Source organism: Anthonomus grandis, chromosome 1 (assembly GCF_022605725.1).
Source record: "Anthonomus grandis grandis chromosome 1, icAntGran1.3, whole genome shotgun sequence".
Classification (NCBI taxonomy): Eukaryota; Metazoa; Arthropoda; class Insecta; order Coleoptera; family Curculionidae; genus Anthonomus; species Anthonomus grandis.
Window position 1 is genome coordinate 53452230 of NC_065546.1, and position 13443 is coordinate 53465672.

The following is a 13443-nucleotide window of genomic DNA, read 5'->3' on the forward strand; positions in this document are numbered from 1 at the left end:
TTAGTACAAATTTTACATACACAACATTTAAAATCCTTTTTAGCCTATACTCAACGAGGTGACCACAACATTATTTTGTTAAACGCACCACGACTGGAAGCAGGACCATGGTACCTAACCGCGGCTCAAAATACACGTGTCGTCGGTCAATATACGGCCTATTTTATTGATTATCTTGTATCCAGAGGCCTTTACTTACCAAGCCTGCATTTGGTAGGTCTTAGTTTAGGCGCACAAATGGCTGGTGTTTGTGGACAGTATGTTAAAAGTGGTAGAATCAGTAGGATAACCGGTAAGACTTACTAAAATTTCATTTATATATTTATCATCACAATAGGTAACTTAAATTGCTATGTCTTCGTAAAAGTTTGGTTTTAGATCATTCGAAGTGATATAACAAGACACTATAAGCTCAGGCCAATGTCACTTCTTACTTTTTTGCTGAATTAAAAAATTATTTAAATTTCGGAAATTGTGAAGAACTAGGGACTAATAATATTAAATTTAATTAGGCATTACTTCACTTAAATCTAATTGCATGTAGCCTGTAGTTGGTCAATTAGACGCCATTATTTTATTCTTAGTTTCAATATTTAGTTCTTTTAATTTATGGTACACATAAAAGCAGAACAAGTTTGGATTATTTATTTATTTAGCGGCCTCAGTAGGGTATTGATTTTAAAATCTCTTAGTTTAATAGAATCAACCTTTTAAAAGCCGCAACTATTTCATAAGAGCATTTACTAATAAAGTAATATCGTTTTTAAACTGTAGTTTATATCTTAAACTGGGTCTGGTCTAATTGCAGCATTTCAACTCAAGATAGGCACGAGCCAATTAGATTAAGTTACACATCATACGGTGCTTTTATTTCAAGACAAACCACCCTTAACAACTTCAAAAAAAAAACACGACAAAAAAAAGAAAGGAGGACGCTTAATTATATATTTGACAAAGTTCTCTTAATCACCTCCTCACCTCACTTTGATATGTCAAATGCGGGAACTCCCATCATGTGACAGGTCATTGTAAGCAGCATTAAAATGTCTATTCAACACTGCAAAAAATGAAATAGGCTGACGTACCGTAGGCTGCGAATAGTGAGCTAAAATGTCTGGTACGAATGAATATCTTATCGACGTCATATTTTGGTATATCATTTAACTATAGTGTGAAAGAAGTTAGTAAGTGTGGTTTGTTTTGGAATGAAACTTCTGTATATAAATTAATTAAACTATAAATACACAAGAAACATACCGGATTAAAAAAAGATAAAAAAGAACACATTGATTAAAAAAAGACTCTATGCAGTTAATCTATCACAGGCGTAAGTTTAGTGTCTGCATTGAAAACATCATGTAAATAAAATATACTTTTTAACAACTTATTTTTAACTACTTACACAATAAATAAATTAAATAAATAAACAAATAATATGTTACAATATTAAAGAAATGAAAATTAAAAGTATCACCCAGATTGCGAGCGAGATCGACAAATTGTAGCTTAGTACTGCGTATGTGTAGATGTCCATGTTTGATTTTACCAGCTCAACCCCATTTTTATTTCCAAAGACCATTAAAGTCGATTTTTTTTTTAATTTAAATTTAAATTGAAACTAATTAAGATGTTCATTAGATAACTCGCATATTAGTTTAAGCTTATTATTTAAAGCATCGGAGGCCTCAGCAAGTGAATTAGGTTTAAAAGATATATGAGTGTCATCAACATAAGCCGTAACATGGAATTTTTTAAAGGACTTTAGAATATAGGAAGTGTAAATTAAAAAAAGTAATGGCCCCAATATCCACCTTTGTGGTACACCGGATAAAATAATGAGTTTTTCAGAAAATTTATCTTAGCAAATCTTTTGATATCTCTAGCTGACTCTTCCAAAAACCCAAAGTATTTAAGCTTGAATACTAAAAGACAATGGTTGATCATATCAAAGGCCTTTGAGTAATGAAGCAGTGCAAGTACGGTAACGTTGCCCTGACCTGTTTTTTTAAAAAATATCATTCGTTACTTTAGCAAGAGCTGTAGCTGTACTGAGGCCACCCCTAAATCCACACTAAGTATTAGGTAATAGTTCGTTATTAAAAAATAATCGTTAATTTATTTATAAAGAACTTTTTCAAAAATTTTAAACGTTGCCGCCAAAATACTTATGATACGCATGTCAGAGAAATTATTAGGATCAGCAACTTTAGCAAGTGACAATTTTTATGTGAAAAAAATTACTTTTAATTATCACTTGACAAGCTTTTAAGGTAAATCATTTTATACCTTGATGCAAATGAGGTACAGACATCTTTTAAGCATTGCCGTTCGGTGTGAGAGAATTCTAAGAGTATTGCATTAACTTGTTGACATTACACTATAACAATCTGAGTTTTTTTCATCAAATGGTCTTACTCTCACTGTCTGTTGTGAAAACCACAACACTGTCAAAGTCAGAATTAAATATTTGCACCAAATACGCTATTCACTAATAAGTACGAATCGTGCTTAACGATTACGTAAGCAGCTGCACTGCTGCAGACGCGAAGAAAGTCTTTAGTAGCTCCTCATGTCTCATACTGTCGATGCGCTCGATCTCTGTATTAGAAATATTTCCCGGAATTTCTAAAAATAGTAAAAAATTTAAATATTGGCTCATTAACTAGCAGTTTTTCTCTGTACTCCAAGTGTTATTAAAAGAGGAAGTAATTTTAGTATTAGACGTTTGCTGTACCCTTAAATATAGGTGTTAGGTAAATAAGTGTGTAGTATTATGCATTTGAAGTAGTGTTGTGTAAAAAACGGATTTTTTTTACAATATTAAAGCAATGTAAAGAAGTAATGCTTAAGTGTGTTTTAATGTAACTTTTGCCTTTCCTGGGATAAAATTCAGCCTATGGTTGTGGTCCTTCGAAATCAATAGTAGAATCAGTTACGCGATTCTACGTGGTGTAACATTAAGTGTTGCACTCCCCTTAGATGTTGGGGATTCAGGAGGGTTTTCCTGAACCCCCAACATCTCAATATTTTCAGTCATTAAAAGTGTAGTCTACAAGATTCGGTATTTTTCAGCTTTCATACATCCTATTATCCTTTTTTGAGCTAACATGACTTAAAGTTAAATGACTGAACCAGTTTAATTGTACCCACCGTGTTGCCGATGTGATAATCATGACTTATCACTTATTTCTTTACGTATTATTAAAGGATCCATCATTTTGGGCGGATTTTCGGATTTACATTTCTTCTTAATATCTTTTATTATTAAAGTTCTATTATACTTTTAGGTTTAGATCCTGCAGGCCCGCTTTTTACTAAATGGCCGAAAAGTCTAAAGCTTGACGCTAGCGATGCTGAATTTGTAGACGTTATTCATACTGATGCTGGCATATTTGGATATCCGAGACAGATAGGTCATGCAGATTTCTGGCCGAATGAGGGAATAGCACCACAGCCAGGATGTAATTTGAAGGAAATTAAAAAAAGAAATCCAGATGCCCTTTTGGAATATGGTAAAAAATGAACTATTGTTTGTAGTATTAAAATAGTTATTTAAATATTATTCTGTAGTCAAGAATTAATCATTAAAACTAGAATTCTATGCCTATTGCCTGCTTAATTTTCCTACTGTTCCATAAAGCAGTTTAGGCGTAATGCTCGCAACATTTATATATGTATACAGATCATTAATTAATACTTTAATAAATTTTGGACAATTTTTTCAGCATTCTGCAGTCATTGGAGATCGTACCAGTTTTTTGCCGAATCTGTCATAAATCCACATGCATTTTTAAACGCCTTAAATTGCGACTCATGGGAGCAATATAAAAAAGGAGATTGCAATGTGGAAAACAGTTTTGCTACGCAGTTGGGCCTTTACGTCGACACTAGGTATGCTAACATTTTCTCCTTTCAAATGGTCAAAAATGCTAGAATATATACAGGAGCCATAAAGAAGTAATTTGGGATGGAAGAGCGCCGTTTCCAAAATACAGGGTATTGAAATTTTTGAAAAAAAAAAACGAATTTTTTCCTCTGTATTAAAAACGCTTGTAGCGATTTAAATGAATTTTTTAGGTATTAAATGATAGGTGGTGAGGCAACTTTGACTTGCCCAGGGACGCACTTGCACACGTTAAGTTTTTTGTAAAAATACAGGTAGGCACGCCACTTGTACTCCATATTACATTAGGAGATCGGATCGAAAGTCAATTTTTGCAGAGGATCGAGATATTATACCCAATTGCAAATAATGTTGTTAGACAGAATATTAGAGATCAGAGAGAACTCTGGTTCTAGCTCGATGGCTGTCTAGCGCATTTCGCTAGTACTGTGAGGGCTTTCTTAGATCAGAACTGCAACAACAGGTGGATTGATAGAGGTGGTCCAGTCCTTTGGCAAGGTCACCTGATCTGACACCTCTAGACTTTTTTGTCTAGGGCGCCATGGAACAGCTTATCTACGCAACACCTGTAATTAACAGAGAAGAAGTAGTTGGTTCTTGTATATACTGTAGCTTTTTTGACTATTTGAAAGGAGGCAGCTTGTATATATAAAATAGCTTTAAATATTAGTAATTCTCAAATAATAAAATAATGGTAAAATGAAAATCCTGTAGTCTCCCTCCACTTATTTATTAAACATTCAGTTATTTAAAATTCTCGACATGTTTCGGACACAGTGGTGTCCATCATCAGGGGATAAAAGGTTTAAAATTGGTATTAGATATACGCCCCAGAATTTGATTCTATGTCAAAAAATCCTCTATTTATTGCCTATTAACTTTGTAGAAACCAATTGCACCTATGTTTTTTTAAAAAAAATACTCACTGCTATAAATTAATAAAATTGATAAATTAATTTGTCAAATTATCAGATTTGGCTTAAGTTTATTAAAACTACTTTGTTCATCAGATGCCTTAACAATATGCATTTAAATATGACAAGAAAATTAAATGTTATTATTTAAGCCAAATTTAATAATGTTGGTAATTGCTTTTTTATGTTATCTTTTAGAAAAAAATTATGTTTAAAGTATAAAGGTATTCTTTTTTTTTTTTGTTATTATAAATATTGTTGTTATTTTGTCCCACTAACAAGGTTTTCCTTTTGTGGGTAGTTGTTTATTTATGGTACCTTATTTAAGTTGTAATATTGTGAAATTTGATATAAATAAACTTATTATTATTATTATTTAATATCGTGAAATTGAATTTTTTTTTATAAAAAATTCTATAATAATAATTAAGTTAGCTTTTTATATATTTTAGGGCAAGAGGAAATTTCTATCTAAAGACAAATTCTGAATCACCCTATTCTAAGACGTAACGTCAAACATGCGTTTAGTAGGTATTTTCATTTTTTTAAACTATTTGTTATTTAATTTTACACGTGTTCACATTATGTTTACTTATTTATTGTATTTTTATTACACTTTTTTAATAAAGTAAATTTTATAAAAGATTATTTTTAATTTTTTTTTTGTAAATAACAGAGTAATTATTCAGTATGTACATATAATAAGAATTGTAATGGAAATTTAAGGAAAGTGACAAGAAGACAGAATGGGACTTAAAAAGTCACCTTTCAATGAAGTATATATATAGTTCCTGGACGGTTTAAGCTAAATGCATTATTTAAAAACAAATTTTTAAACTAAAAGACACCGTTCCCTTAATGCCAAAACCACGAATGTGCAAATTTTCAATATTTGGTCTATATGCCAAAACAACGATTGTGCTCTCTTAAAGAAAATAAATAAAAAAGTTAAAACTTAAAACAAATTTGCAACTCGAACAGTGATCAATCCTAATTATACATCAGCACTCTAAAACAAAGGCTACATTTTTAGTGCTCATTCCAATATTAAATGATGGTTTTCTCAATACTACAAATTTGCACATTCGCGGTTTTGGCATTGGGGGGACGACATATTTCCCGTGTCTGTTGTCCGTCTCTATTGAATCAGAATGATGATTTTTTTGACCCCAATTTTCGAACATTAATTGTTCAATGTTAAAACGTAAAATCCAAAAATGGCATCTATAGAGATATGAAACATTTCAAATTCATCAAATTCCCAAATTCATCACAAGAATTCATCACCCCACACTAGTCTGAAATCCCACAGGAATAAATTTAATTACAATAGATTAGAATGTCAACAACCGTCTAATATGTATGAAACTATGAAAATCCTGAATGAAAGCTAGGTTCAGTCTGAATGATCTAGTAATAAAATTATCGTATTTAATATTTATTCTACTATAGAAAAGTTGGTTAAAAAATGCTTGATCTTGTATTTCTCGTAGGTATTGCCAGACCTATTGAATATAGCATTTCTGGAGAATCTATATATAAAAGCAGCCAAAATATTTTGCAAATCCTTTAAATCTCTTTGTTCCCGACGAAAAATAAGTGGAGGGAGACAAAACTTATGATTCAGAACTCATGAGAAGATTACAAGTTCAAGATCCCTAATAGTTATCACATTTGACGAGGGTGTATTAAATGAAACCTGTTTGATAGGTAGCTGCAAATTGATCTCATGAAATCACCCGCTACATCCGCTGCCCAAAGCTTATTGCAAGATATCCCATGATTCACCCTGTCGAACGCTATGGAAAGATTGGTGTAGATAAAGCGATTACTCTTATTTTCACTACTAGGTTCCAACATTGTTTTCAGTGCAAAATTTAGTTGGTTTTGCAATGACGTTTATTTTCGACCAAGCTTCGACGTACTGCAACTGTTGTAGAACTTTGCAGTTTTTACAACGTATTTTTTTACTATAGATGGTAGTAGTAGTAATTTACGTTTAAAATAATGTAGACGTGTACAATTTTCGAATGAAAAACCAAATGACTAAGGGAACCAATTAAGGACTGTTCAAAAGATGGATTAATTTAATATTATTTTTCAAACTTCAAGTTATCCAGATAGGTGGAAAATTACCAAAATAATTTCTATATACAAATCTGGCTCTAGAGATGAAATTAGGAACTATCGCCCAATTACTATTATGAGCTCTATTTCTAAAGTCTTGAAATTATTGACTATGACTTGATTATCTTTGAGCGCCTATTTAGTGAAATAGCTGGTCGCATTGCTTTATGTCCAAAAAATAAACTTTCACTAATCTTGTCAATTCTGTCAATATGTCCATGAAGCTATTAATGAAAAATCTCAGATTGATGTTGTCTATATAGATGAGGAGAAAGCGTTTGATAGAGTGAGACACTGTACAATCCTGATAAATCTTTGTCAGACTTAGATGTGTCTCCTTTTATTACGTGCCTAATTCAGTTATACCTCAGTTGTAGGTTTCGGTATGTTGAAATTAAAGGTTCTAAGTCGTGTATCTTTAAAAGTAGCTCCAATCTTAGACTACTCTAATTTTGACTGCAGTCAACGGCCTGACTTGCGATATTAAAAATACAAAGGGATTATAGTTTGTCAACGATTTCAAGTGTTTCCTTCAGAGTCAATCTGTGAATGATTGTCAGGCTTTGCAAGATGAATTTTGGGATGTTGCGAACTGGTGCGAATTAAATAATAGCTTTAGGTTAAACGTCAGTAAGTGTGCTTGTATGTCATTTACCCTAAATAGTAGTCCCATAATTTTTATTTACACCTTTATTGGTGAACAACTTCAAAGACTACCCCAGCAGAAGGTTCTAGGAGTGATTTTTGACCCGACTCTTTTATTTTCTAAACATATTTTATTAAAAGTAGAAGATGCCCAATAAGTTTCTAGATTTATTGTTAGAACCACCAAGGAGCTAAGTGTTGAAATGAGGGTCCATCTTTTCGATAGCTTAGTTTTGCCGATCTTGGAATATGGGTCCATTATTTGATCCCCCCAGTACAGTATCTGGGTGGCAATGAAGTGGAAAATGTTCTTGAAGTGCATGTATTTTAGAAAATTTGTTATATATCCCCAGAGAGGCTGTAGTAATGATCATTTGTTGCAGGTTTTTGACAGACTGTCTCTGAGTAAGAGAAGAATTAGAATATTTTTGTGCACTCTTTTCAAAATACTGAAAAACAAAATAGATTATTCTGAGATTCTAAGTCAGTTACCTTTTGCTTTAAACAAAATTAATACTCGTCATCCATCAGCTTTTTATCTGGCTTATCCGCGAACCAACCTTTATAAGAATTCTCCCATTTATAAACTTTTTGAATATTTTAACTTATATGCTTCCGATATTGACATTGAGTCAACTAGTCTGAATCAGTTTAATAAAATAATACTAAATAAACTAAAACAGAACTGAACTGGTCAGTGATGTGTTCTGTTATTGGATTATTGTTATTGTATTATTATTTATTACAGTAATTTTTTGCTATATTAAGTTATGTATGTTTATGTACGTACGTATGTTAAGTTAGTATCTGTAAGTGGCCTTGTAGCTATTGATACTTGTAAATGGATTATAAAAATAGTCACTGCTTAACGGTGAGACAACCAAAAAAAATCTTTCAAATTGGTATAAAACGGGGTTGTCTCGACGGTTAAGACAATGTAACAATGCAACATTGCGTTGATATTTGCAACGTTGTCGCATCGAAAAATTGCTAATTGGGTCCATTCCGTTACCTTCAGATAGTCGGCGTATAGATTGAGTTCTGTTGATCTTCCGATCTGAAACCCTGTTCGTTGAGGTATGATGGTAGAATCTAATAATGATGTAAGATATTCTATTACATATTTCTCAAATAGTTCTTGAATAACATTTAGATTGCTTACTGGTCTATATAGGTGAATAGGAGTTGAGTTTTGAAAGGTAAGCTACTGGTCTAATGTTTTATTAAACAAAATAAAAAGTGGATAAGACAGAACAAAAGTACATGTCATCTGCCTGCAAATTTCATCATATATTGTGTAAATTAGGTACTAATATTGATGAATAAAGATTTGAATACAGGGTAGTTTTTGGTTGAATATACCGTTTTAAAGTAATCAGCAAAGATGAGGTAGGTCAGGACCAATAAGGAAATGTTTATGGTTATAGAACATTTCTGCAGGTAAATCGTTTTCTGTTATCTTGTAGAGTTCACTTAAAACCAGAACTTTTCTATGTTACTATTGCCAATTAGTTAAACTCTAGAACCTGATCATCTGAAAATTTTATGCACCTGTCTTTTTGAAATTACCAAATTTTTTTAAAGCTGGAGAAAACCTGGAGAAATAACTAAATAAAGCACATTATAAAAAATATTTACATAATATATAAGGAATCTTGCTAAAGCACATAATTCAAATTAACCTGATCAAAAAGCTTATTAATTAGGTAAAAATTTTCTGAATAATCATAATAATATTGCTCATTATATCTACCTAAATGATTGTGTGGCCTCTCGAAACTACAATCAAAGTCTAAGAACTTTTTTTTATATAAACGTATGTCGTAACTTGCTTCGTTTTCTAGATACAGAGTGTAAAAGTTTTTTAATAAAATCGTTTTTTTTATCAATTATTCAAATTCCTTTCAGTCGATTTAAATAAAATTTGGTAGGCTTATTTGTCGTCATAAAAGCCCTCCTTCGGTGGGAATAAAATAAATTTATTATTTCCAGTGGCGTTCCAGGGGGCTACCTACTTGATACTTTTAGGTAAAATTATATTACGCCACCGTTTTTTTGAAAATTTAATTTTTTTTTTAGATTAAGTGGTCCATAGTGTAACTTTCTTGCCTCTTGAGCCTTACTCGTATCTAGCTTTGTTTCCAGGAAAAAAATCAAAATTTGTGCCTGGCCCTATTAAAACAAATAATAAATTTGCATCGATTATAATATTGAGATTCATTTAATTTCTTTTCAAAATTTAACTTAGCCTAAGTAACAGATAAATACAAAAGCAGATGTTCATAACAAATGCTTGAAATGACTGCCTTTTACGGCGATACAACCCTCCAATCTTTGCCTCATGGACTGCCGAACGCGTTTAAAAATTTCGGGAGTGTTTCTGACTACCTCGAAGGCATGAAATATCCGTTGTTATAGGATTTCAGTGGAAGGAACTGGACTTGCATCATACACCAAGCTTTTAACATGGCCCATAGAAAGAAATCTAGCGAGGTGCAGTCTGGGGAACGCGGTGGCCAAGCTACTGGACCTGTTCGACCTTGGATTCTCCAGACGCTGGAGAATTCAAGGTCGCGTCTGGAGAACTCAGGGTCTAAATATTCGCGGACAGTTATTCGAAAATGAGGAGGGGCTTCATCGTGCATAAAATAAATATTTTGGCGAATATTCAACGGTACTTCCTCCAATAAACCGGGTAAATGATTCTGTAAAAATTCCAGGTATGCATCACTATTTAAAGTTCGGGGAAAAATAAATGGACCAATTAGAAAGTCTGCAACAATCCCTGCCTAAACATTCGAACTGAACTGCTCTTGGTGGTTCGACTGTCGAATTTCGTGGCGATTTTCAATTTCCCAAACATGGATGTTATGATAATTAACGATCCCATCGTGGGTAATTTGGGTTTCGTGCGTAAATAGGATGTGAGATAAAAAGTTCGGATCCCTGGCTCAATTATTTAGTATCCATCTTGTGAATTGTACCCGCTAGGGAAAATCAAGTGGGAGCAAACCCTGCACGCACTGGATATGGTATGGATAAAAACTATTTTAATGTAAAACCCTCCAAACTGTCGATTGACGAAGGTTTAAATCCCGTGCAATTTGCCTCGTGCTTAACGCAGGATTCTCCTCAATAAGTTGTAGAATTTTCTCTTCCGTCATAACGCGGTCTACCAACATTCATTCTGGTAGTCTGGAATCTTCCAAATTCCCGGAGATGCTGATGAGAGTTGCTGAAATTTCTGCATTTAGGCAGCCGATGATAAGGAAATCTTGATGAGTATATCCTACGAGCTTTAAGCGCGTTTCCATCAGCCAGACCATAAACAAAATGAATGTCTGCAAGATGCTCAAATGTTCATTTTCCATTATTAAAATAAAAAAAGAAAAATGAACAACAACCACATAAAAAAACTAAACCGACTGTAAATACCAAAACGTCAATAATGACAAATATGTCATGGTTATGGAGAAAAACAAATTACTGCTAACAAAGGTCACAGTCCCCTACTTATTTGTTTTAATAGAGCCAGGCACAGATTATTACCAACTTTTATTTAAATCGGCTGAAAGGATAATTGTTAAAAAACCGATTTTATTAAAAAACTTTTACACTCTGTATCTAGAAAACGAAGCAAGTTAGGACATACGTTTAAATAGAAAAAAGTTCTTATTTTTGGCTGGTAAATACGCCCTTGAAATCTTTGTACTCAATTTTGAATCACCCTGTATATTTAAACGAAATATTTAGACTTTGCTATAATGTAAGGCGGGATGGATGGTAATTATCCTGTGAAAACAGAGCATCCTCGGGCAGAGAAACAATGATATTCAAAATTCAAGTTCATGTCTTTGAAAATAAACAAGTAAGAAATTTGAATATTAAAACATGGTGTCTTTTAATAAAATCATTAGATCTATATTTCAGTGTTTCTTCGATGATTTAAAAAAAAATTGAAGTTGAAAATTTAAAAATAAATTAGATATTTTAGAGACAAAATGCTTATATCTCTGAAAATAAATAAATTGGAGATATGAAAATTGAAACACAGAATTTTCTAATAAATTCTTGTTGTCACTTTTTAAATGATAAATGGTCTTAGCTTAGACCAGTGATGGGCAAAGTAATCTGTGGTACGGCCCGCGAAAGTATTTAATCCGGCCCGCCGATGGTCCATCAATATGAATAAGTATATGTCCCGCTACGATTAGGTTTTGACGATCGAGAAGTTTAAAGTAGATTCTAATTATAGTAGAATAATAAATGCATAGCCTATAGGTGAAGCCAAAGTTTACAGAATATAATATATTTTATTCTGTAAACTTTGGTGAAGCTAAACTAATCGCAACGGGGGCGAGTAAACTTAAACGCCAACTGTCACAGACCGAGCCGCACGTTTTAGGTCTATTTTATTGATCCTTGTTCGCGTAACGCTTTACATTCATAATTTTTTGAAAAAATAAGTACTAATTTTAAGATAATGGAGCATAAAAAATGGGAAAAGTGGATTCCAAGTGTCGTCTGTTTAAAGAAGAGTGGACTTAATATATCAGACATATGGTAAACCAATATGTCTTATTTATTATGACGCAGTGGCGGCAAGCAAGATTTTAATCTTTCTTGCCATTTTAACACTAAAAACTAAAAATGCTTTGATGGATGACTATCTGCTGCATATCTATTGAATATCTGCTCAATCGAATCTGTTTATAAAGCAAAACACTGCTCAAAAGACTTCTACACTGGCTGGATATGTTGTGGCTTATAAAATAACTAAATATAACAAACCATACTTAGAAGGAGAAATATTAAAAGATTGTATGGTGGGTATGAGCAAAATTTTATGTCCAGAAAAAATTAAAGAGTTTGAGTCTGTCAGTTTATCGCGAAAAACAATCACAACGCGAATTGATGCATCTAACTTGTCGACTCAACTTAGGCAACCTATAATAGAAAACTTTAAATATTTTTCCATGACGATGGACGAAAGTGCGGTTAGAAGTGATATTGCACAATTATGAATCTTCAGTAGAGGTGTTAATAGCTAATTTAATATTACTGAAGAGCTAGCTTATTTGCAATCGATAAAAGGAAAAACCACATGCATGAGCAAATAATTTATAACGAATTTTTCGAAGGTCTTCAAAAATTAAACAGATGGAGCCTCAAATATGGTTGGAAAAAACTCGGGATTTTCAGGAATTTTTCGGAACCAGTATCCTTATCACGATGTTGTATTTTTACATTGTATAATTAACCGTCCTTTGCAAAGCTGCAATAGATATTACCCATGTACATAATGTGGTTTCAAATTTAATTAACATGTTTCGATCTCGGAGCTTGGTACACCGACTATTCCAAGAATTTCTGGTTGAAGTCGACGCAGATTAATATGACCTTCTTTACCACACAAAAGTAAGATGGTTAAGTTGTGGATATGTATTTGAACGGGTTTGGACTTTAAAAGAGGAAATGCAAGAGTTCTTAAAGAATAAATCAAACAAATGGTCTGATTTTCAGATCTTCGGAGACAAAGATTGGCGTACCGGTTTTGCATTTTTTACCGATTTGCTCGAACACTATAACAAATTAAACAAAAAATTGACGAGACTTGGGGTTGTCTGAAATCATTTAAAACTCAGCTTTTTCTATTTTATGACTGCATGGCGAAAAACGATTTAACTCACTTTTCGCGTTTAAAATCCATGTCACCTATATGTAAGAACAAACTTTATTTTTTTTCAATAGTTGAAGAAAAGAGAATTAAGTTAATAGTTGAAAAAACTTCACACAGAGTTTGAAACTAAGTTTCAAAATTTTAAGGACATTCAGTCAGACCCGGAAAATGTA

General features: G+C 32.6%; 1 protein-coding gene across 6 annotated transcripts in view; it reads left to right on the forward strand.

Annotated features, from left to right (window-relative positions):
* Positions 1-5466, forward strand: part of LOC126737368 (pancreatic lipase-related protein 3-like) — a 32944-nt gene extending 27478 nt beyond the window's left edge. For 5 of the 6 annotated variants that reach the window (XM_050442258.1, XM_050442264.1, XM_050442280.1 and 2 more), the window contains 3 exons: positions 44-292; positions 3288-3512; positions 3726-3976. In XM_050442258.1, the coding sequence (XP_050298215.1) occupies positions 44-292; positions 3288-3512; positions 3726-3961 (710 nt within the window). In that variant the 3' untranslated portion in view covers positions 3962-3976. Of the gene's footprint in view, positions 1-43; positions 293-3287; positions 3513-3725; positions 3977-5270 lie in introns of those variants that run through there. The other variant, XM_050442249.1, reaches the window with a different exon arrangement.
* The last annotated feature ends 7977 nt before the right edge of the window (positions 5467-13443 follow it).